Source organism: Anabrus simplex, chromosome 2, assembly GCF_040414725.1.
Source record: "Anabrus simplex isolate iqAnaSimp1 chromosome 2, ASM4041472v1, whole genome shotgun sequence".
Classification (NCBI taxonomy): Eukaryota; Metazoa; Arthropoda; class Insecta; order Orthoptera; family Tettigoniidae; genus Anabrus; species Anabrus simplex.
In genome coordinates this window covers 1,001,424,628-1,001,449,921 of record NC_090266.1, presented here as the reverse complement: position 1 = coordinate 1,001,449,921, position 25,294 = coordinate 1,001,424,628, and the positions used below count along the sequence as shown (strand labels likewise).

The 25,294-nt window shown below is 40.3% G+C and overlaps 1 protein-coding gene across 7 annotated transcripts in view; it reads right to left on the bottom strand.

Moving 5' to 3' along the window:
• LOC136864628 (uncharacterized) overlaps nt 1-25,294 on the bottom strand; it is an 80,647-nt gene that overhangs the window by 46,128 nt on the left and 9,225 nt on the right. For 6 of the 7 annotated variants that reach the window (XR_010859345.2, XR_011017851.1, XR_011017849.1 and 3 more), the window contains exon 2: nt 513-678. Coding sequence is in view for 1 of the 7 variants with exons in the window: in XM_067141874.2 (XP_066997975.2) it covers nt 513-678 (166 nt within the window). In the remaining 6 variants the exon portion in view is untranslated. Of the gene's footprint in view, nt 1-512; nt 679-22,140; nt 22,324-25,294 lie in introns of those variants that run through there. The other variant, XR_011017852.1, reaches the window with a different exon arrangement.

Genomic DNA, 25,294 nt, shown 5'->3' with positions numbered 1-25,294 from the left:
TATAGAAGTATTGGATAGGTGGACACATAGTTCTTTTGATACATGAATATTCCTCTTATTCCATGCACATATACTCTCTTCCTTCACAGCTTATTAAGGAACACGGTTTGGCTAACTCTGAATTTTACATATGCATGGATGCAAGGGGTGTATTCCATGTCTCAGAAATATTTAGACATATCCTTACATACCCCATTGATTAGAATCATTGATGTTTGGTAGGAGGTAGTGGCAAGATTTAACACTGATTGTCAATATCCTCCATTGAATTGAATACATTTATCCCACCACCTACAATAAGAGTCAGCCATACCATGGTGGAAAATTTGAGGGTCAGGAAGACAGACAGCAAAACAAAAGGTGGAGGTTCACATTCAAGGAAAATCGCTCTCCTATTCACACACAAAAAAAAAATAATTTAACTTTCATATTTAATTCTGGTTATTGCACGGGTCACATCTGACATGACTGTCTTGTAGCCTATGAAATCTAGATTCAGATATAAACTTTACCTGACTGTCATCACTGCTATAAGTTGGATTCAAATCCAAATTTGATTTGCTGCTCTTGGAAGCAATATGTGGAATAAGGAACAGCATACGGTCATACCAAGCAAATGTTGGTTTGTATACTTCATTGCCACCCATTCCACTGTGTAAACATTTCATAACCTTAATCCTGAAAACAAACAATTGAATGTAATTTACTACAATAAACTTGCACATTTAAATAAGTCAGTTGTTTTAATATATATTGAAGAACAATAAACCTGTTTATTGGTACACACAGTATGCTGTACATGAATAATTTACTGCATTCAAATTTTTGACAGGTTACAAAGTTAACACCGAATGCATGAATAGAACTAGCTTTACTATGTGCCATATTATAAACTTCATATCAGATTTAAAGAAAAATCATTCATTCAATGTCAAATAATTATTAGCCTATTGATCAAATTCAGTACTAACATCTCACTAGTGTATTGAGTTCGAAGCCCGTTTATCTTAGCCTTTACATCAGACTGGCTTGTGTTCGGCCGAACTTGACACAATTTCAGCGATTGTGTTTTTTGCCTCTCTTCTTGCATTTCTCTTGAGGTAAAGTGGCGTTTTAACCTCGTTCAATCATGGATATTTCTGGTATTCGTCCAATAAAACACTAACAGCTTCCTTAGTCCACCCGGATCCTGCTGTTTTAGAATGAAGTGTTTATTTACAATCGAGTTTCACAATCTTCTCACAACGTGATGTCAGCTTCGCTGATTGGTTCTTTCCGTAAAAGTAATTTTACGGAATAGAACATGTCCTATTTTATGAAAAGTTTTATCAAAGGTTTTATAAAACTTGAATTATTATTATTATTATTATTATTATTATTATTATTATTATTATTATTATTATTATTATTATTATTATTATTATTATTTCCATCACTGCGGTGTAGTTGTTAAAGTGATAGTGGATAATATGATTATCAACAGTAATGCAAACATTGACATTGATGTGCAGGCAACCTACATTGAGCCAAATAACTGCACATGAGACTGTATGATTGTACTATTATTATTATATTATTATTATTATTATTATTATTATTATTATTATTATTATTATTATTTCCGCCACTGCATTGTAGTGGTTAATTTGATTATCAACAGTAATGCAAACGTTGAAATTAACACGCAGGCAATCTAGATTGTGCCAAACACTGCCTGCTCGATCTGCTTCCGATGGCTGCTTATACTGCCTGCTCATTACATTTTAACTTGGCACTAAATGAAATACTCCGTTTACAAACAACCCCAGCAGGTGGCAGCACCAACCGGCTCCAGTCCTGTCGGAATGAAATAGCGGGAAATAGGGTAGTACTGTACTTATTTTCAGTGAAAATGGTGTACTGCTGCGTGCTTTTCTGCAAATCAAAGAAAGGGAAACCAGAATGCCGTGAAAATACCTTCAAGTACAGAATTGCGTCGAAAGAGGTTGAGTATTATATCCAGGGAAGGAAACAGCAGGGGAAGAAAATGTATTCCTTCTGACTATTCCGTAGTTTGCAGTCTACATTTCGTAAGTGACGATTTCAAAGTGACCAGCAAAACGCGAAAATTAAAAAAAACAGGATCTGTACCCAGCCTTTTCCCTGATTATCCAGCTTATAAACAACCGCTAATTTCTGCGAAGAGGAAGAGAAGGGATTCAAGCACAGAGACGTCTAAAAAGATCTCTTCAAACATAATTGCAGAAAATGGTAAGCGTTATAATAAGGTTTGAAGTATTAGATACTAAGTAATATAATTTCTGGGGACAATTGTACTGTTAATTTGAAGGTACAACACAGAATAATATGCTGTCATAGATTCCATTACGAAACGTTTGTTAGTACTATAAAATTGTGTCAATATACTGTTATTATTATTATTATTATTATTATTATTATTATTATTATTATTATTATTATTATTATTCATTACGCAAGTAGGGCCTCTTTAGTTGTGTCGGTTTTACAGTTATATCAAAACTAATGTCAGGTTCTCTATCTTTCTCTTTCCATTCGACACTCTGTTTACGGATGCAGAGGTAGGCTTAAATACTAGTAACAACGAACCGTATGACGTTGGTTGTCAAGTTGATATGTTGCATGACAGCAGCATGGAAAGTCAGAAGAGAACAAATAAAAGGCTTCGTGATGTGCTATTCAGAATGAAGAAGAAAATAGTAGATCTGGAAGAAAAATTACACCGATCAAGTAAACAGTTTGAATTGTAATACTCAACTCAAACCATTGAATATTATAAAGAAATTGTTGATGGTGAGGGTGTTGAAAAGGCCATTTATCTTCAAGATCAAGTGAATAACTTTCAGAAAGTGCGCCCAGTATGGTCTGAAAAACTATAGGACGGCATTGTATTTGTTGGCGGATTGCTCTACTTAGTAATGTAGGGAAGTGCCATACAGACAAAGTTTCCAGGTTTTCTTGTTCGTCGAAATCTCTTTATCGAAAAGTCCTGGGGCTATAACCCTCTAGAGCACCACTTTATACGTAAAATTCTTTAATTTTTCTGTTACTTTCAGATTTTATCTAGTTGTATTCACGCAATAACTGGGTGCGTCTGGTGCTGCCATCTAGCGGCAGATTGTTTGTAAGTCGTGTTACACGTTTGAATGTGGAATGAGCAGGCAGTATAAGCAGCCATCGGATGCAGATCGAGCAGGCAGTGGTGCCAAATAACTGCAGATGGTAGCTGAGACTATACGATTATTATTATTATTATTATTATTGTTATTATTATTATTATTATTATCATTATTATTATTATTATTATTATTATTATTTCCTCCATTGCGGTGTAGTGGTTAATGTGATTATCAGCAATAATGCAAACGTTAAAATCAACATGCAGGCAACCTAGATTGAGCCAAATAACTGAACATAAGACTATACAATTATTCTTTTTTTATTATTATTACTATTTCAGCCACTGCAGTGTAGTGGTTAATGTGATTATCAACAGTAATGCAAACGTTGAAATTGACATGCAGACAACCTAGACTGTGCCAAGTAACTGCACATGGTGGCTGAGGATACTCGATTATTATTATTACTTCTGCCACTGCAGTGTAGTGGTTAATGATTATCAACAGTAATGCAAACTGTAAATGTAAAGTAAAGATTGTTGGTTACAAGGATAATGTCCAGATAGAGGAGGTGACTGATACAAACTAAGTATTAACATTTACCTATGACAGCAATGGCATTTACAGTAAGATACAAAAGTTGAAAACTAGAAAAGCAGCTGGAATTGATATGGTTTCGGGGGATATACTAAAGACCAGTAGCGTAGCCAGGATTTCAGTTTGGGAGGGGGGCATTTATTTTGATAGGTGACCAAATTTCCGAGTTTAGGTGGTATAGAATACCTAAAAAGGAAATTAGTGTCCTTGGATCCAAGTAAGAGTGGTGGATTCGTGCGGATTCCGGAAGCTAATAGTAATCATCATCATCTTATTATTCCTCTTCTTCTTCTTCCGTTTTTCCTACATCTGTGGGGTCACGGGTGCGAACTGTGTCGCACATGTGAATTTGGCCCTGTTTTACGGCCGGATGCTCTTCCCGACGCAACCCTATATGGAGGGATGTAATCACTGTTGGTGTTTCTTTGGTACCTGGTAGTGTAGTATGTTGTCTGAATATGCAGAGGAAAATGTGGGGACAAACACCAAGTGTCCCCAAGCCAGAATAAAAATACGGTAATTTTATTATAATAATGGTCATGTGATAAGCTATAAAGAACTGACATTTTATACGATTAATGCGGCAATGAAACACACACATACACATCGAATAAAGGTTTCTCGCCCTTCTCCATGGCTAGATGTTGAAACCAAGAGAATGATGGCCCACCGTGACTCGTTATTTCGATATTATAAACAAACCTTAGATGACACAGACTTCGAATCTTACCGCATCTTAAGAAATCGCACAAAGCAGTTAATCAGAAATATAAAATGTGCATATTTCCGGAATTTAGCTAACAACTTTAATTCCAATCGCGCATGGGACCAATTTAGAGGTCTGGGAATAGGAAAACATCAACAGAGCTAGACAACTCCTGACATTCTACTTGACGAACTGAACGATTACTCTAGTAGAATAAATATTCAACCTACCCCAATTAACTGCACCGAATCACCGCCCTCCCCTCCAGCAAATCCACCATTCACATTTCACAGTGTCACAGAAAATCAGGTTAAAAAGGCTTTGTACTCGATTAAATCAAAGGCCACGCGTGTAGATGATAATCCTATTACTTTTATACATAACATTATTGGTGCTGTCCTGCCTATACTGTCGCACATACTGAACTACTGTTTACTAAACGGAATTTTCCCTACTGTCCGGAAAACAGACAATAATGAATATTATACTGGTACCTAAGAGGTTAGACCACCGAGCTCGATAGCTGTAGTCGCTCAAGTGCGGCCAGTATCCAGTATTCGGGAGATAGTGGGTTCGAGCCCCACTGTCGGCAGCCCTGAAAATGGTTTTCCGTGGTTTCCCATTTTAGTAGTATAATAGGCGGGTTCGGGCGCCACCGCCACCGCAGGCTCCCAGAGGCCACCACAGCCAGAGGCCTCCCAGATGCCTCCTCCACCACCACCACAGCCAGAGGCCTCCCAGGGGTCTCCTCCACCACCCGCGGGAAATTTGAATTTGTAAACAAAGCCACGTGCTTTTTGACAGCTATCATCGACAACAACGCATCGCTAACCTCAGTACTGCCATCTTGACGGGCCTAAATCTCAGTAGTACCAACTTAACCTAACTAGCGCGAGATTTGAATTGGTAAACAAATCCACGTGTTTTTGACAGCCACGTGCTTTTTGACAGACAACAACGCATCGCTAACCTCAGTACTGCCATCTTGACAGGCCTAAACCTCAGTAGTACCAACTTAACATAACTAGCGTGAGATAAACAAAGCCACGTGCTTTTTTGACAGCTGTCATCCGCCATCTTTAAACTACAGAGCACCGTGCTGCCCTCTTTATCGCAGTAGCTGCAAATTCGTCACCTGTCATCCGCAGTGCTGCCATCTTGGCCGGCATAAACCTTAGTGCTACCAACTTAACCTCACTAGCGCGAGATAAACAAATCCACGTGCTTTTTGACAGCTATCATCCGCCATCTTTAATCTATAGAGCACAGTGCTGCCCTCTTTAGCTACTTACCTTTGAAATGTGGTGGCGGATAATTTGAAAACTGCTTTCTGACAGCAGCCATCTTTGAGCACCGTGCTGCCCTCTTTAGCTAGATACCTTTGAGATGTGGTGGCAGGCAATTCCACATGACAGCAGCCATCTTTAATCAAGAGAGCACCGTGCTGCCCTCTATGTGGTGGCGGCAATTTGAAAAATTCTACATGCTCTTGTTTGGAAACAAACTCACGCGCTTTTTTAACAGCCGTCATCCGCCATCTTTAATCAACAGAGCACAGTGCTGCCCTCTTTAGCTAGATACCTTTGAAATGTGGTGGCGGCAAATTCCACGTGCCCTTGTTTGGAAACAAAGCCATGTGCTTTTTATTGACAGCTGTCATCCGCCATCTTTAAACAACAGAGCACCGTGCTGCACACTCTAGTTGAAATGTGGTGGCGGCAAATTCTACATTCTCTTGTTTGGAAACAAACCTATGCGCTTTTTTTACAGCTATCATCCGCCATCTTTAATCCAGAGAGCACCGTGCTGCAGCTACCATCCGCCATCTTTAATCCAGAGAGCACCGTGCTGCACTCTCTAGTTAAAATGTGGTGGCGGCAAATTCTACATTCTCTTGTTTGGAAACAAACCTATACGCTTTTTTGACAGCTATCATCCACCATCTTTAATCGAGAGAGAACAGTGCTGCACTCTATGTGGTGGTGGCAAATTCTACGCGCTCTACAAACCCATGTGCTTTTCTGACAGCTGTCATCCGCCATCTTTAATCCAGAGAGAACAGTGCTGCACTCTATGTGGTGGCGGCAAATTCCACGTGCTCTTGTTTGGAAACAAATTCTACGTGCTCTTCAGCTGTCATCCACCATCTTTAATCAAGAGAGCACCGTGCTGCCCTCTTTGTGGTGGCGGATAATTTGAAAAATTCTTTTTTGATAAGCAGCCATCTTTAATCCAGAGAGAGCAGTGCTGCCCTCTTTAGCTACTTACCTTTGAGGCGGTTAATTTGAAAAATTCTATTTGACAAGCTGCCATCTTTAATGAAAAGAGCATCGTGCTGCTATCTTGCGGGTAATTTTTACGTCACAGCTGTCATCCACCATCTTGCATTGCTAACCTTAGTGCTGCCCTCTTTAGCTACATACCTTTGAAAAAAATCTATTTGACAAGCTGTCACCCGCCATCTTGCATCGCAAACCTCAGTGCTGCACTCTTTAGTTGAAATGTGGCGGCGGATAATTTGAAAAATCTTTATGACAAGCAGCCATCTTTAATCCAGAGAGAACAGTGCTGCCATCTTTAGCTACTGCCATCTTATATCGCTTACCTCGGTGCTGCACTCTTTAGTTGAAATGTGGTGGCGGTAAATTCGAACAAGTTTAATCACGCATCGGGAAAGCTAGAGTGAGCACGTTCTGCAGTGATGTCGTCATCATGCATGTTTAGACTTGTCCGTTTTCTTAAGAGTAAGTCGGTGTAAAGTAATGCAATAAGTATGCATCGGGAAAGCTAGAGTGAGCACGTGCTGCAGTGATGACGTCATCACGCATGTTTAGACTTGTCCTTTTTCGTAAGAGTAAGTCAGTGTAAAGCAATGCAATAAGTACAACATTTTTGAATGTGATCAAATATTTATTTACAAATGTACTACAACAGTGTTCGTTTTTGCTACTGACAAGGTTGGTGTGCTTCTTAACAACGTATGCTTCTGAAATGCCTCCTGCAACATTCAAATTAAACAAAACATTTAGAAATATATTATACTAAGTATGTTATGCTTTACAGAGAAGATCATATACTTCTTACCTTGTTGTTATTCCTTTTCGGAATCATCATCATCATCATGAGGTACTAGAGAAAGTTCATTCATACACTGTGTACAGTGTTCAATCCTCGGATTTGGTCCATCCCAATCATCATCACCATTTTCTCCTCGATGCTTGTAATGTCGTTCACAAGTTCTGCATAAAGCTACTTCGATCGACATCTTACTGTGTAGAGGAAGGATGTCCCAAAAATTATGTACGTAAGAGGCAGCGTACGTATATAAAAATCCTGGTGGTAAGTATTGAATAAAATGTTTCGGCATCGACGATCTATGTTTATAGAACATCTTAATAGCCTCACTCACTCGTGTAAGATAAATAAGATGTTGCGTATGAGCATGCAAACAGCATGCACATTTACAGTTTTGTTCCATAGCGTACGATGTCGAAGCACACACTAATGAAAATGATAAAGATCTATTCTTATTTATAGTCTCGTAACAATATTCGTTAGCGGATGGTAAGTAACATCACTCATATGAATAATAAGACAATAGGCTGCTGTGTTAGCAGGAATGTTTTCAGATGTTTCAAATTCTAAAAGAATATCAACTGGAGATTCTTTTATAGATTCTTCGTGATAAGAGCAGTCTATAACTACAATCGGTGCTTTATTTTTAAATTCTTGAGGTGTATATAGCGGACGATCTTCTTTCTGATAATACGATGATTGAAATTTACAAAACATGTCATAGAGCATCCCAAACTTATTTTTCTCAGAGTTAATGTCTATGTTTTCGTAGGGATACGTAATTCCGTTGAGATATAGTCTAACGTGTCTTAATTTACAGTGATCAAACAGTGAGCTATCTTTTTCGTGATTGAATTTACGATTAGTTTGAAATCCAAAAATAATGTACAAGGGCTTCTCAGTAAAACGTGATGTTTTAACAGCCCAGCTATGCTTGTTTGTAGGTGGTAACACAGGATATTCTTGCAGCTCCCAACTTCTAAAACGTATAGGTAATGGTGCATCATTTTCTACAATCTTGAGCAATCGACGTTTTTCACGATCAGATAAGGTTACATGTGGAATCCGCCACAGTATACGATGCAGTGTTATTTTCGATTCTACTGGTGTTTCTACTGCTTTAAGAGAATTGTAATCACTTCGATCACGGATTAGAATAAGCTCTTGTTTTGCGTTGATTATAATACGTGTAAAGTCTTCTGCGAATCCAAAAATATGTTTCAGTGATAACATACCCGTAAAAGTTCCATCCTCATTAATCATCCAGTTGTTAGTAGCTTTTGGACACCATCCAGACATCCGCAAAAGATTACTTTCTTCATCACAGAATGAAGGGTAGAGTTTCATTGCACTTGTAATACCAACATTCTTCGTTCGATCTATTTCAACATTATTTACTTCATATCGCGCTTCAGAAAAGAGAAAAGCTAGAGCATGGTTGTTTAGTTGTGAAGTGCTTGGTCCACTTCCATCAGACTTTTCTAGTCGTCCTTCAATATAGAGGTAGCATTCGTGTGGTAAGGTGTAAACATCTTGCTGATTAATAATAAAATGAATTTCATCATTGTTATTTAATCCAAACGTAAAAGGTTGATAGGAATGAAGCTCACTTCGTACTACACCTTCACGACTTTCTACTGTATTCGTAATGTCTAGCATTTCTTCCATTCTGTTGTAGTAGTGTATACCCTAAATCTTGGAGTATCTGCTTATGGGTATCTGTTAACTCGATGAGTCTCTGCACACATGTAGTATGTCTTCGGAATGTACACCGTGTTTTATAGATGGTTTTCATACTGGTTTAAGATGTAGTTTGTAAGCTACGTACGCGTGCTGATCTAAATGAATAAGCTGATTATGTTTATTTACAAGTCTAAGAGTAATGTTGCTAATGTGTTTTACAGACACAGGATGATAAAGAACTACTGCTGGTTTCTCACAAATAGTATATCCACGTTCCTCTGTAACAATAAAGTCGTGCAGGACGTGCGAAGGTTGTAGATTACTATTCAAGTCTGTAATAACATTACAAGTAATGTTCACATTATAATCATCGAAGAGTTTTATAGGTTGATCAGACTCGTAACGTACGTTCGGTAGGAGCTCCCTCGATGAAAATCCAAGCAGTGGTCCAATCGAATCAGGTTGTGATTTGAAGTCAATCTTAAATGATGATTCAATAACACATTTATGTGTAATGTTGCTTATAGTGATTGAGAACTTGTAATTATGATTACTAAAACTATCTTTCCCAATCTGATCAATTAACGTACTTTCAATATAGTCGTGAATATCGTCTACTGTATAACTACCTGAGGGTAGTGTTAGCACATACTCATCGTAATACAACTTGTTTACACCATCACGCACATTATAGATTTTATTGTAGCTTTCAAACGATACTAGTCCAAGACTATGCGGCTGATAGCTAAGTTAGATTGGTGGATTAAAATAGACGGTTGTTTCAGGTCCTTCTCCACGTACAGCAAACGTTCTTTCACTGTTCGTCATCACGTAGACACTAATGCACTTTCTCTACTGTCTGGGTTTGATATAAGAACATAAGACATAATCGTCCGCACATGCGTGTATTAAAGTTTTGCACACGGTTTTTATTGTAAACAATGTCTGCACTGCTTCGGAAATAACGTATGAGCTCAAAAGGAGGAGGTAAGTCTCCATAGCTATCAAAATACCATACTTTAGATTTACGTTTTACATAAGCAACGTAATGAGTTCCAGGTCCACGACTGTCGTCCAAGTTAATTACGGCACTTTCACGTTCACGTGGGCGCGCTGGTAGTTGATCACGCATATACACTCCTCGAAAATAATGAATTCCTAGTTGTTTAGCAAACATAAAAACTTCATCATGCGTTAGAGCTCGATATGGCAGTGCATTCAGTAGACGTTTTTTGGAGAAATGTAGATACCAAGCCCTTTCTTGTATGGCGCTAGCTTCATGTTCATACCTTTGCCTCGTAACGCAATTGCCTCCATCGTCTTGTTATAACGTTCACTCTCTTTCAACTGTTGTTTCGCTTCTTCTACAGCTTTGACAGTTCTCGCTACAGCACTAGCACCACCTAGCAATGACCCTAAAGCTGCTAAGCCAGCAAACAGCGCAGGAAGAAATCCTCCTCGTTTTGGTACAGGAATAATTCGTGCACGTTTACTAAATATTGCTCTGCACTTTGGAGAAATTCTCGCTCTTGCTGCGCGTAACGCCTTAGTAATACCTACACGAGGATTGTATTCTCCTCGAATAGCTTTTTGCGCAGCCTTTATAACATCCTTCCATCCAACAGTTTTTCATTTCTTCTTCTTCTTCACGTCGTTTGGATATCGTTGTTTCACCATGCTGGACATGACTTTACTAGTTAAGAGCAAATCATAAACTAACCGTTACCTCTTGTTTCGTTTAATATATATATTACTATTACGTACTTTATGATTCAGTTATCATGAAGATTATAAAGCAGCAAGACACGCTACCTGTTACCGACATTGTACTACATCTCTTACCTAGTTCTAGTACAACTACAGGAAAACGTCATGGGACGTTGTTTCCTTTTACTGTTCGATGTATTATATCAGGCCCGTCGGGATGCGGGAAAACAAATCTTTTACTCACACTTATTACTTCTGTAAATGGTGTACGCTTCGAGAATATTTACGTTTTCGCAAAGTCACTCTATCAGGCGCTATATACTATTCTACAAACTGTAATGCACGATCTAGTTAAAGATGGAATAAGATATTTTAAATTTAATTCGCATGAGCAAGTACCATCACCAGACGATGTGCTTCCTAATTCTCTTATGATCTTTGATGATGTCGCAACAGAACAGCAAAACGTTATTCGTGCATTCTTTAGTATGGGTCGGCATAAATATGTTGATTGCATCTATTTGTGCCAAACCTATTCTCGTGTGCCTAAGCAGTTGATACGCGACAACGCAAATGTTATTGTGCTTTTTCGGCAAGATGAGCGCAACATGCGACATGTGTATAACGATCATGTTAACACTGATATGACATTCGATGACTTTAAACGTATGTGTGCTAAATGTTGGTCATTACACCGTTACAGCTTCTTAGTTATTGATAAAGAAAGTGATGTACAGCATGGACGATATCGCATGGGTTTCGATCATTTTATATGCATTAAGACAGAATTACAGTAACTACTTGATTAAAAACCATCATCATGTTAACATCTAGCAAGGAGATCACAGAACATATCATCCAAGCTCGAAACAATATTCGACGGAAATTTAAGGAGCTTAAACGTATTCAAGCAGACACGGATTTATTTTTAAAAACACAACTAAGTACACCACTCAAAGAAATTTTTAATTCTACTTCATTACCGCAGTCTACTTCAAGTTTTGCTTCTATGCAAACATCATATCATAAAGAGAAGCATGAAGAAGAAAAGCATGAACAAGATAAGGAAGAGAAGAAGCAGGATGTAGATCAAGAAGAGGAGGATAAGGAAGAAGAAGAAGAAGAACTTAATGATACATCACCATCTAAGCGTGTTGAGTTTTTAACTACAGATGTTATTGCTGAAACACCTACTACATCGACGCAAAATCTACCATCTTTGTCTGAGGTTATGATTACACCAGAGTATCGCAATCAGTTTAGAACTTTTATTCAAGATACCTATGGATCTCTCTTTGCACCTTATATAGAAAAACTTTTTACAGGACAAACTGACACTACCTACGGTATTCGCTACGAAGATGACTGTTTCCGGATAGGAAATTCAAATGTTAAGATTAATAACAACAAACTCATTGTAAAAGGTGTTACCTATAAACCTACGAAAGGACTCTTAGAACTTCTTTTCTCACGAATACCTGACAAGGATATAATTTTACAAGATGATCTAAAAAAATACAAAGCAATACTTTTTGCTACTGATGCAACACGACGTAATTACAAGAGAACAGAAGCTGTAAATGCGAATAAGAGTTACAAGTATCATGAGTTTATTTCTAAGCTGTTTCCTCCTGCACGTCGTCTTGATGTTATCTACAAGCCTTTGTTGCCGTATGTGGATGTAAGATACTGGAATGACCCAAACTTACTCGTTGAACGATTACAACTTTTAAGAGCACCGCAAAAGGCTGGTCACACTGGTCACGGATCATAAATTCTAGAAATAGAAAGAGAACTACGTTATGCCGGTATTACTTTGTAATGGTTCGTCAAGAGAAGATCTCACCTGTAAAGGTAAACATCGCACATGAGTTACATAAATCAGCACGTCGCACCTACTGTCGCAGACGCGTTATTACACGAGGAAAAGATGATCTCTGGCAAGCAGACTTAGTAGAAATGATTCCATATGCCTCTAGTAATAAGGGGTATAAGTATCTACTTACTGTTATCGATGTGTACTCGAAGTTTGCTTTTCCACAACCCGTGCGTTCTAAAACAGCAGCTCAAGTTAAAGAAGCATTTAAACATATTGTTGAAGAATCGAAACGCTGCCCAAGGCTTCTTCAAACTGATCAAGGTAAAGAGTTTTACAACAAGGATTTTTCTTCTTACCTCAGGTTACTTGGCATTCAACACTACTCTACGTTCAGCAATCTCAAGGCAAGTGTTGTAGAACGCTTTAATCGTACACTCAAAACAATGATGTGGCGAGAATTTACAGCACAAGGTTCATATCGTTGGATTGATCTGCTACCTAGGCTTTTATCTACCTACAATGATACACTTCATCGCACTATCGGAACAAAGCCACGTCTTGTTACAAAGAATACACCTCGTATAAATGCTATTCATCTTGTAATTAAAACAGCTGATCTACGTCGCCATCGCTTTAAAGAAGGTGATTTTTTTCGCATCAGCAAACACAAGTCTATCTTTGCAAAAGGATACACACCTAACTGGAGCACTGAAATTTTTCAAATCAGAAGTGTTAAGCTTACTAATCCAGTTACGTATTTACTTCGCGATCTCAGAGGACAGCCTATTGAAGGAGGATTCTACATCGAAGAACTGCAGAAAACAAAATATCCTGACCACTATTTAGCTGAACGTGTTATTCGACGTCGTGGCAATAAACTGTATGTTAAATGGCTTGGTTTCAGTAACAGCTTTAATTCATGGATTAATAAAGAGGATGTACTTTAAATCTTATGTGTGTTTTCTTTTAATCCTCTACGTTTCCTTTCTTCTAAGTCACTAGGATATGCTGTAGGATTAAACAACACCTGTAATATGTTTTGACAATTCATATTTATTTTAGAATATATATATATACATTTTTATCCTTTGTTTATTTTACGGTCTTTGTCACTCAGTTTTCGTTTTATTACACCAACAACGACAAGTGCTGCTATATTCTTCTGAGCAGCTAAAGCACTAGGTAATAACAAACACACGGCATAACTTTACGAAGCAGATTTTAACAGCTACACGACATACTCTATGCAGGCAGCATGTAACTACGTGTCAGGCGAACGTGTTCTAGGGCCGCAGGGGAGATGAAGCACGAAGAAAATAAGATCAATCACTCTATTGATGAGTCCACGCCCAACATGCTTCCTCATCTTTCTCCCAGCACTTTTCTTCACCTTTTCCTTGTTTACTCTCCCCACAGCCATGATAAGTGTTTATAAGCGAAGACAACTCGTTAGTTTTAGGTCCGTGATACAGTTTAATTAGTTGACATGTACGGCACTGTCTCACAGAAGGTCTTCTACCTAAACTCACGTGTTCATGATGTAAAATACACGTTTGAAGCTCTGACAAAACAGGATCTTGAGTCCACTCACGAGGCACCTTATCCCAAATCTTCTTTACAGCATTCGCAGCTACATTAACCAAAAATGCCTTTGATAATGCATTTAACTCTTCTTCAGTAAAAGTGTTTAGTTTCTTTTTGCATGCATAAAACTTTACGATCGCCTTTTCAACTGCGTTACACTTAGTATCTGTTAGAAATGACATGATGTATTTACTCTACAAATGTTTCTTTTACACTAAGATTATTTCGACATTGCAGTTTCCATATGTTGTTCACTTCCCGGCATGCACTGCAACACAACCAATCAAAGAGCATGCATACATGTTGTAAAGACTGTTTACTTGTTTCTCTACTATGCTCTTTCGGAAGAGTTTTAAATGATGGGCACCCCAATTCATGTATGTCGATAACTTCACACGATGATGGTAGAAAATCACGCAACCATTCTTTCTTTTTACAACCCTTTAAAAGAACAAGATCTGCTCTTGACAAATGTGCATTCATCATTAAAAGTAGAAAACGATAAGGTATTCCTTTTTCTTCCCACTTCAAACCTAAATTGTTTTCAATCCACTGAGTCTGCTTTTTATCTTCATCTGTTTGCAAACAGTAAGGGAACAGTGGACTAAATACTAAACTAACAAGTTTTGGTGCCCACAACGAACTGCAATCTAACACAGCCACCTCTTTAAACACAAATTTGTTTCCGTTTACTTTAAAGCCTTGCACATCAACTATTAATGTTTTCGTCATGTTTGCACTCCACTCTCTATCACTGTTTCTCGAAGACTAAAGCTTTTAGTCAACGAACGGGTTTAAACATGCACAATAACGTCATCACCGGGCGAGTTGGCCGTGCGCGTAGAGGCGCGCGGCTGTGAGCTTGCGTCCGGGAGATAGTAGGTTCGAATCCCACTATCGGCAGCCCTGAAGATGGTTTTCCGTGGTTTCCCATTTTCACACCAGGCAAATGCTGGGACTGTACCTTAATTAAGGCCACGGCCGCTTCCTTCCAACTCCTAGGCCTTTCCTATCCCATCGTCGCCATAAGACCTATCTGTGTCGGTGCGACGTAAAGCCCCTAGCAAAAGAAATAACGTCATCACTGCAGCACATGCAAACTCTTGTTTTATGATGCATACTTATTGCATTCCTTTACACCGACTTACTCTTAAGAAAACGGACAAGTCTAAACATGCATGATGACGTCATCACTGCAGAACGTGCTCACTCTAGCTTTCCCGATGCGTGATTAAACTTGTTCGAATTTACCGCCACCACATTTCAACTAAAGAGTGCAGCACCGAGGTAAGCGATGTAAGATGGCAGTAGCTAAAGATGGCAGCACTGTTCTCTCTGGATTAAAGATGGCTGCTTGTCATAAAGATTTTTCAGATTATCCGCCACCACATTTCAACTAAAGAGTGCAGCACTGGGGTTTGCGATGCAAGATGGCGGGTGACAGCTTGTCAAATAGATTTTTTTTCAAAGGTAAGTAGCTAAAGAGGGCAGCACTAAGGTTAGCAATGCAAGATGGTGGATGACAGCTGTGACGTAAAAATTACCCGCAAGACAGCAGCACGATGCTCTTTTCATTAAAGATGGCAGCTTGTCAAATAGAATTTTTCAAATTAACCGCCTCAAAGGTAAGTAGCTAAAGAGGGCAGCACTGTTCTCTCTGGATTAAAGATGGCTGCTTATCAAAAAAAGAATTTTTCAAATTATCCGCCACCACAAAGAGGGCAGCACGGTGCTCTCTTGATTAAAGGTGGTGGATGACAGCTGAAGAGCACGTAGAATTTGTTTCCAAACAAGAGCACGTGGAATTTGCCGCCACCACATAGAGTGCAGCACTGTTCTCTCTGGATTAAAGATGGCGGATGACAGCTGTCAGAAAAGCACATGGGTTTGTAGAGCGCGTAGAATTTGCCACCACCACATAGAGTGCAGCACTGTTCTCTCTCGATTAAAGATGGTGGATGATAGCTGTCAATAAAGCGTATAGGTTTGTTTCCAAACAAGAGAATGTAGAATTTGCCGCCACCACATTTTAACTAGAGAGTGCAGCACGGTGCTCTCTGGATTAAAGATGGCGGATGGTAGCTGCAGCACGGTGCTCTCTGGATTAAAAATGGCGGATGATAGCTGTCAAAAAAGCGCATAGGTTTGTATCCAAACAAGAGAATGTAGAATTTGCCGCCACCACATTTCAACTAGAGAGTGCAGCACGGTGCTCTGTTGATTAAAGATGGCGGATGACAGCTGTCAAAAAAAGCACATGGCTTTGTTTCCAAACATGGGCACGTGGAATTTGCCGCCACCACATTTCAAAGGTATCTAGCTAAAGAGGGCAGCACTGTGCTCTGTTGATTAAAGATGGCGGATGACGGCTGTCAAAAAGCGCGTGAGTTTGTTTCCAAACAAGAGCATGTAGAATTTTTCAAATTGCCGCCACCAAATAGAGGGCAGCACGGTGCTCTCTTGATTAAAGATGGCTGCTGTCATGTGGAATTGCCTGCCACCACATTTCAGAGGTATCTAGCTAAAGAGGGCAGCACGGTCCTCAAAGATGGCTGCTGTCAAAAAGCAGTTTTCAAATTATCCGCCACCACATTTCAAAGGTAAGTAGCTAAAGAGGGCAGCGCTGTGCTCTATAGATTAAAGATGGCGGATGGTAGCTGTCAAAAAAGCACGTGGATTTGTTTATCTCGCGCTAGTGAGGTTAAGTTGGTAGCACTAAGGTTTAGGCTCGCCATGATGGCAGCACTGCGGATGACAGGTGACGAATTTGCAGCTACTGCGATAAAGAGGGCAGCACGGTGGTCTGTAGTTTAAAGATGGCGGATGACAGCTGTCAAAAAAGCACGTGGCTTTGTTTATCTCACGCTAGTTAGGTTAAGTTGGTACTACTGAGGTTTAGGCCTGTCAAGATGGCAGTACTGAGGTTAGCGATGCGTTGTTGCCTGTCAAAAAGCACATGGCTGTCAAAAACACGTGGATTTGTTTACCAATTCAAATCTCGCGCTAGTTAGGTTAAGTTGGTACTACTGAGGTTTAGGCCCGTCAAGATGGCAGTACTGAGGTTAGCGATGCGTTGTTGTTGATGATAGCTGTCAAAAAGCACGTGGCTTTGTTTACAAATTCAAATTTCCCGCGGGTGGTGGAGGAGACCTCTGGGAGGCCTCTGGCTGTGGTGGTGGTGGAGGAGGCCTCTGGCTGTGATGGTGGTGGAGGAGGCATCTGGGAGGCCTCTGGCTGTGGTGGCGGTGGAGGTGGCCTCTGGGAGCCTGCGGTGGCGGTGGCGCCCGAACCCGCCTATTATACTACTCATTTTCACACCAGGCAAATGCCGGGGCTGTACCTTAATTAACGCCACGGCCGCTTCCCACCAATTCTTAGGCCTTTCCTATTCCATCGTCGCCGTAAGACATATCTGTGTCGGTGCGACGTAAAGCAAAAAAAAAAAAAAAAAAAAAAAGAGTTTAGACCCACAATTTCTCTCCGACATTCGTCCTGTGTTCATACTCCCTGCGCTTTCTAAAGCCTTTGAATGTTTAGTATATGAGCAAGTTCTGGAATACCTAAATAAAAATGCTCCTTTGGACCCTTTGCAATCTGGATTTAAGAAGGGTGACAGTACCGCGACAGCACTTTTGAAGATAAGAAGAAACGCTATAGACAAACGACTGCTCACTAAACTTATCATTCTTGACTTCAGTAGCACCTTTGACACTATAGAAATTCCGACTATGATAAAGTAAATGGAACTGCTAAATTTCGACCTGGCTGCGCTTAAGTTTCTTAGTTGTTATTTGAGTAACCATCAACAGCGTGTAACAGTAAACGATAAGGCCTCTAAATGGAAAATGAAAGTGGTGCCCCACAGGGCAGTATTCCAGGGCCCTTGCTTTTCTGTATTTATATCAATGACATACCATCCGTGACAGGAAATAACATATCGACACTGCAAGACAAGATATTAACAATGACCTCTGATGACTCAGTATATATGCACAACGAAATTCTCTTATACTAAACTCCACAAAATCTCAGGCAATCATAATTGGACCACGAAAATTACTGAGCTGCTCAAACAATGTCGCAATCCCGCCTATCCTACTGAATGGGAACATTATTCCCCACAGTACACCGGTTAAAAAATTTGGCTTAATTATGAATGAAACACTTGATTGTTCTGGTCACACGAAAGAAATACGTAAAAAAAAAAAGACTTTTGGAGTGCTTCACCCTCTTAAACGGCAGAGGGATATATTTCCATTTGAGCTAAAGGCAAAACTAATACAGACACTCATTCCCCCTATTCTTGATTACTGTTACGTTGTATTAGTTGATATGACGAGAGAAGAAACACAAACTTCAACGAGCACTGAATTCCTGCCTGAGATTTATTTACAACATCGGGTACGATGTTCATACCACCCCATACTATCAGGCTGTCTCATGGCTGAAGCCTGATAAACGTCGGCAGCTACACACTTTAACGATGGTGTTTAGGAGTGTTAGCTGAAAGTCAGCCACTGTATATTTCTTCTAAATTCACCTTTTTATCATCATTTCACAACTTAAATACACGTTCTAGATCCTATCTTTCTATTCCACTGCACCGCACAAATACAATTAATAGATTATTTGTGGTGATCGGCGTCACATTATGGAATTCCCTGTCAGCTCAGGTCAGAGAAACTAGCTCTTTATTAAGATTTAAGGTCACCTGCCGAGACGTCCGACTCGTTGGCTGAATGGTCAGCGTACTGGCCTTCGGTATAGAGGGTCCCGGGTTCGATTCCCGGCCGGGTCGGGGATTTTAACCTTCATTGGTTAATTCCAATGGCCCGGGGGCTGGGTGTTTGTGCTGTCCCCAACATCCCTGCAACTCAAACACCACACATAACACAATAACACGCAGTTACCTACACACGGCAGATGCCGCCCACCCTCATCGTAGGGTCTGCCTTACAAGGGCTGCACTCGGCTAGAAATAGCCACACGAAATTAAATTAAACCTGCCGAGACTACCTGCTGAGGACAGCTGACTGAATGGTTGAAGTGTGAATGTGTGCGTGCCTGAGGATGTCATTTTTAGGAGTTTTTAATATTGAAATGAAATGGCGTATGGCTTTTAGTGCCGGGAGTGTCCGAGGACATGTTAGGCTCGCCAGGTGCAGGTATTTTTATTTGACACCTGTAGGCGATCTGCGCGTCGGGATGAGAATGTGATGATGATGACGACACATACACCCAGCCCCCGTGCTAGCGAAATTAACCAATGATGATTAAAATTCCCGAACCTGCTGGGAATCGAATCCAGGACCCCTGTGACCAAAGGCCAACTCGCTAACCATTTAGCCATGCAGCCGCACTTTTCAATATGAATTAGTTTTAATATTAATTTAGTTAGTAATGTATTTAAATTTATTTTTAAAACTATTAATGTTTGTAGTTTTAACTGTTTTACGTATCTCAGTATTTTATTTAAGATTTTGATTAGTATGTGGTTAAGTATACGAGGGGGCCTCGAGCCCTAACTTCGCCACTGTAAAAAAGGCACTAATAAATAAATAAATATAGAATGTAAGGGGTATAGGTATAGATATTTTGTTAGTTGGTAAAGAAAAATATATGTCACAACATATGCTAGGGAGTGTTTACCTTGTCCTATTAGTTTCCCTAGCGGTTAGGGCAGCGCAGTTGTGAGCTTGCATCCGGGAGCCAGTGGATTCGAACCGTTCTGTCGGCAGCCCTAAAAATGGTTTCCCGTGTTTCCCATTTTCACACCAGGCAAATGCTGGGGCTGTACCTTAATTAAGGGAACGGCCGCTTCCATCCCACTCCTACGCCTTTCCTATCCCACCGTCACCATAAGGCCTATCAGTGTCGTTGCGACGTAAAGCAAATTGTTAATTCGTTTCCCTCGCAAGCCTGGGGTGCAGAATATAGTAGCATTAAGTTACAGTTTTGATGACGCTAATATTCGTATGTATAATTTTTATTAACGTGCCAGAAACCAACTACATGGAGCTGTTGCCATTTCAACACCGTTTTGAGGGTCACCGACCAAAGTCGGGATTTGAACCTGCGAACTCGGACTCAGAAGGACAGCGACTCAACCAACTGAACCACATGAAAAGGAGGCGTTTGTGATTATTGTTATAAATAGATTCAGTTAGTATGTTTACACAGGTTTCATGAAGAGCATTTATTAAGGCGTACGTTTTCCAACTCTCCTAAATGCACGAGACCGGACGGAAGAACTAGCTGGAAGCTAAAGAGCCTTGCAGGGGTGTCGCTTCTTTCTCTGTACACTTTTCCAAACCAAACTCCATGGCGTAACAGCCCCGAAGGGCCATCGCCTACCAAGCGACCGCTGTTCAGCCCGAAGTCCTGCAAATTATGAGGTGTCCTGTGGTCAGCACGACGAATCCTCTCGGCCGTTATTCTAGGCTTTCTAGACCGGGGCCGTTATCTCACCGTCAGATAGCTCCTCAATTATAAGCTCGTGGGCTGAGTGTACCTCGAACCAGTCCTCAGATCCAGGTAAAAACACTGACCTGGCCGGGAATCGAACCCGGGGCCTCCGGTAAGAGGCAGGCAAGCTACCCCTACACCGCGGGGTCGGCTTGTTACTTTCAGGTCATCTTATTTTAGAATTAGACGTAAGGCATCCTGCATTCGATGCCCGCCACTGACAGAGTTAAGAAAAGCATGGGATCGGGAAGATACGGCCTTGTTTGTGGGTGCAATAGAGTTGGCCATGAGTCTCCCGTGATCGAAATATCTATGACCTGGCAGGTAGTCACCTTCACGGGGCGTCGTACCAAAGTGGTTCTTTTTTTAGAAAAAAATAAATAAATGAAGATTCTACTTCCCCACAAACGAAGAACGATATCAATTTTACGAACAGTTTCAATAATGCAGCCGGTTTAGAGTACAGAAGCTATGATTTCGATTGTTTGATATAATTGCATGGCAACAATCAAAACCATCAATATCTACAGAAGATCCGTCACCGCACTCGGTAGGACCGGCTTTCTTTTCATATCCACCGGGCGAGTTGGCCGTGCGGTTAAGGGCGCACAGCTGTGTGCTTGCATCCACTTCGAACCCCACTGTCGGCAACCCTAAAGATGGTTTTCCGTGGTTTCCCATTTTCACACCTTAATGACAGCTGATGGTGGAGCTATTGAGGATTCATCCAGCCTTAGTGCTGAAGACTGAACATACAACATACAATTAAGGCTACGGCCGCTTCCTTCCCACTCCTAACCCTTTACTTTCCCATCGTTGCCATAAGACCTACGGTGCGACGTAAAGCAAATTCTAAATACAAAATAAAACATCTTTCCACAACCCCTTCCATGGAAAAGTTGTATCCACGCTACTGGCCTAGACTTGGCCACTGAAATTATTTCGTGGGTACGCCACTACATCCACTCGCCATTTAAGGTACAAGGTAAGCCCGAAGAATGGTTGATACTCAAAATACACCATCATAAATGATGCGGTTATTACTCAAAAGTACTAAAGAAAGGTAAGGCACGCGACCTAGTGTTTTAAGTAGAATCTGTATCAATAGAACGTGACTTCCCATTTTAAAAATCTTTCATGCATCGACTGCGACTCAAGCCTCGTCCGTCTTGATGAGAAAATAGAACCATTGGAACTGAGTTATCACGTCCGCTGATTACAAGATAGTTACATGCACTTTTGATGGTGCCATTTGAAGTTTCAATCAGTCCCCGGGCATTTGACAAAATATATAGACCTACCTATAGAACTAAGGTACGCATCTGCGATCTGTCTTGCTACTAGAATTTAAAAAAATCATAACTTACCGAGGATGCACATTATTTTGCCCTTAGTGACAAATAAAGTTATTATATGGCACAAAATGAGAAACTAACGTGCAGCTCACAATCCTGTCACAGTATTCCGAACGCTGCAACTTAAACACAGCACATCTTTCAACCACGGTACAAACCCAGTTTCCTGGAACTGATCTGCAAAAGCTGACACGATGTTGTTCAACTGTTTCTGGCTGTGGACCCCGTTATCTCGGTGGCCACGTTCCGGCCCCCTACTGAGTAATCCCTGGCTAATTGCCCATTTCCTCATCTTTTGGCATTTGTCAACACATTCCCAATACTGAGGCCTCTACAGTGAAATATCCCCGCGCATCACAATCCTAAGTGTCTTCCTTTCATTCAAGCAGTACAAATATGGAGAATTATGAATGGCCGTATTGAGCCCTGCTAGTAGATTCTTTGTCGCTACGTTAATTCGTCATTTCGGCGTAAGTTTTAAGTTGTTCGTATCGTACGTAAAACAACGGCTGATCCTCGCTCTAGTTTCAGGAGACATTTTGGGAGGGGGCCCGGCCCCACTGCCCCCCCCCCCCTCCTTGGCTACGCCAGTTCTAAAGACAATAGGTTGTGATATCGTACCATATCTGAAGTACTTGTTTGATTATTGTTTGCATGAAGGAACTTTACTAAATGAATGGAGAGCTGCTATAGTAGCCCCTGTATATAAAGGAAAGGATGATAGACATAAAGCTGAAAATTACAGGCCAGTCAGTTTGACATGCATTGTATGTAAGCTTTGGGAAAGCATTCTTTCTGATGATATAAGACATGTTTCCAAAATTAATAACTGGTTTGATAGAAAGCAGTTTGGGTTTAGGAAAAGTTATTCCACTGCAGCCAAACTTGTAGGATTCCAGCAAGATATAGCAGATATCCTGGATTCAGAAGATCAATTGGACTGTATCGCGATTGACCTGTCTAAGGCATTTGATAGGGTAGATCATGGGAGACTATTGGCAAAAATGAGTGCAATTGGACTTGACAAAAGAGTGACTGAATGGGTGGCTCTGTTTCTAGAAAATAGAACTCGGAGAATTAGAGTAGGGGAAGCTTTATCTGTCCCTGTAAAAATTAAGAGGGGAATTCCTCAAGGCAGTATTATTGGACTTTTATGTTTTCTGATATATATATATCAGTGATAAGTGTAAAGAAGTGGAATCAGAGATAAGGCTTTTCGCAGATGACGTTATTCTGTACAGAGTAATAAATAAGTTACAAGATTGTGAGCAACCGCAAAATGAGCAAAATGACCTTGTGAGATAGTTAGTAGGCAATGGTATGATGATAAACGAGGATTAAAGTCAGGTTGTGTGTTTCACAAATAGGAAAAGTCCTCTCAGTTTTAATTACTGCGTTGATGGGGTGAAAGTTCCTTTTTTTTTTTTTTTTTTTTTTGCTAGTTGCTTTACGTCGCACCGACACCGATAGATCTTATGGCGACGATGGGACAGGAAAGGTCTAGGAGTGGGAAGGAAGCGGCCGTGGCCTTAATTAAGGTACAGCCCCAGCATTTGCCTGGAGTGAAAACTGGAAACCACGGAAAACCATTTTCAGGGCTGCCGACAGTGGGGTTCGAACCTACTATCTCCCAAATACTGGATACTGGCCGCGCTTAAGCGACTGCAGCTACCGAGCTCAGTGAAAGTTCCTTTTGGGGATCATTGTAAGTATCTGGGTGTTAATATAAGGAAAGATATTCATTGGGGTAATCACATTAATAGGATTGTAAATAAAGAATACAGATCGCTGCACATGGTTATGAGGGTGTTTAGGGGTTGTAGTAAGGATGTAAAGGAGAGGGTTTATAAGTCTCTGGTAAGATCCCAACTAGGGCATGATTCCAGTGTATGGGACACTTACCTGGATTACTTGATTCAGGAACTGGAAAAAATCCAAGGAAAAGCAGGTCGATTTGTTCTGGGCGATTTCCGACAAAAGAGTAGTGTTACAAAAGTGTTGCAAAGTTTCTGCTGGGAAGAGTTGGGAGAAAGGAGACGAGCTGCTCGACTAAGTGGCATGTTCCGAGCTGTCAGTGGAGAGATGGCGTGGGAGGACATCAGTAGACGAGTAAGTTTGGATGGTGTCTTTAAAAGTAGGAAAGATCATAATATAAAGATAAAGTTGGAATTCAAGAGGACAAATTGGGGAAAATATTCGTTTATAGGAAGGGGAGTTAGGGATTGGAATAACTTACCAAGGGAGATGTTCAATAAATTTCCAATTTCTTTGCAATCATTTAAGGAAAGCTAGGAAAACAACAGGTAGGGAATCTGTCACCTGGGCGACTGCTCTAAATGCAGATCAGTAGTGATTGATTGAGTGATTGATTGAATTGAAATTTTTGAAATTGACACGCAGGCAACCTAGATTGAGCCAAATAACTGCATATGGTAGCTGAAACTATACAATTATTTTCATTATTATTTATAATTTCCGCCACTGCGGTTTAGTGGTTAATATGATTATCAACAGTAATGCAAATGTTAAAATTGACATGCAGGTATCCTAATTGAACCAAGTAACTGCACATGAGACTATACGATTGTTATTATTATGATTATTAATAATAATTATTATTATTTCGGCCACTGCAGTGTAGTGGTTAATGTGATTATCAACAATAATGCAAACATTGAAATTAACACGTAGGTAGGCAACCTAGATTGTGCCAAATAACTGTACATGATACTAAACGATTATTGAAAATGAAAATCCACAGCCTGTTTCCATCATTTGTCCGGGTCAGGAATGGAATGAATGAAGCCCACATCGAGTGGCGAGGGTAGGAAATGTGCTGGCTGCCGAAGCCTGTCGCACTCCTCTGGCTCAATGATAAATGAATGGCAGATGACATGAAATGTTGATGGAGAGTGTTACTGGAATGAAAGATGACAGGCAAACCGGAGTACCCGGCGAAAAACCTGTCCCGCCTTTTCGATGTCCAGCACAAATCTCACGTGGAGTGACCGAAATTTCAACCACGGTATCCAGCGGTGAGAGGCCAGCGCGTTGCGTCTGAGCCACGAACGCTTACTACTAAAGGATTGTTATTATTATTATTATTATTATTATTATTATTATTATTATTATTATTATTATTATTATTATTATTTCCAACACTGCA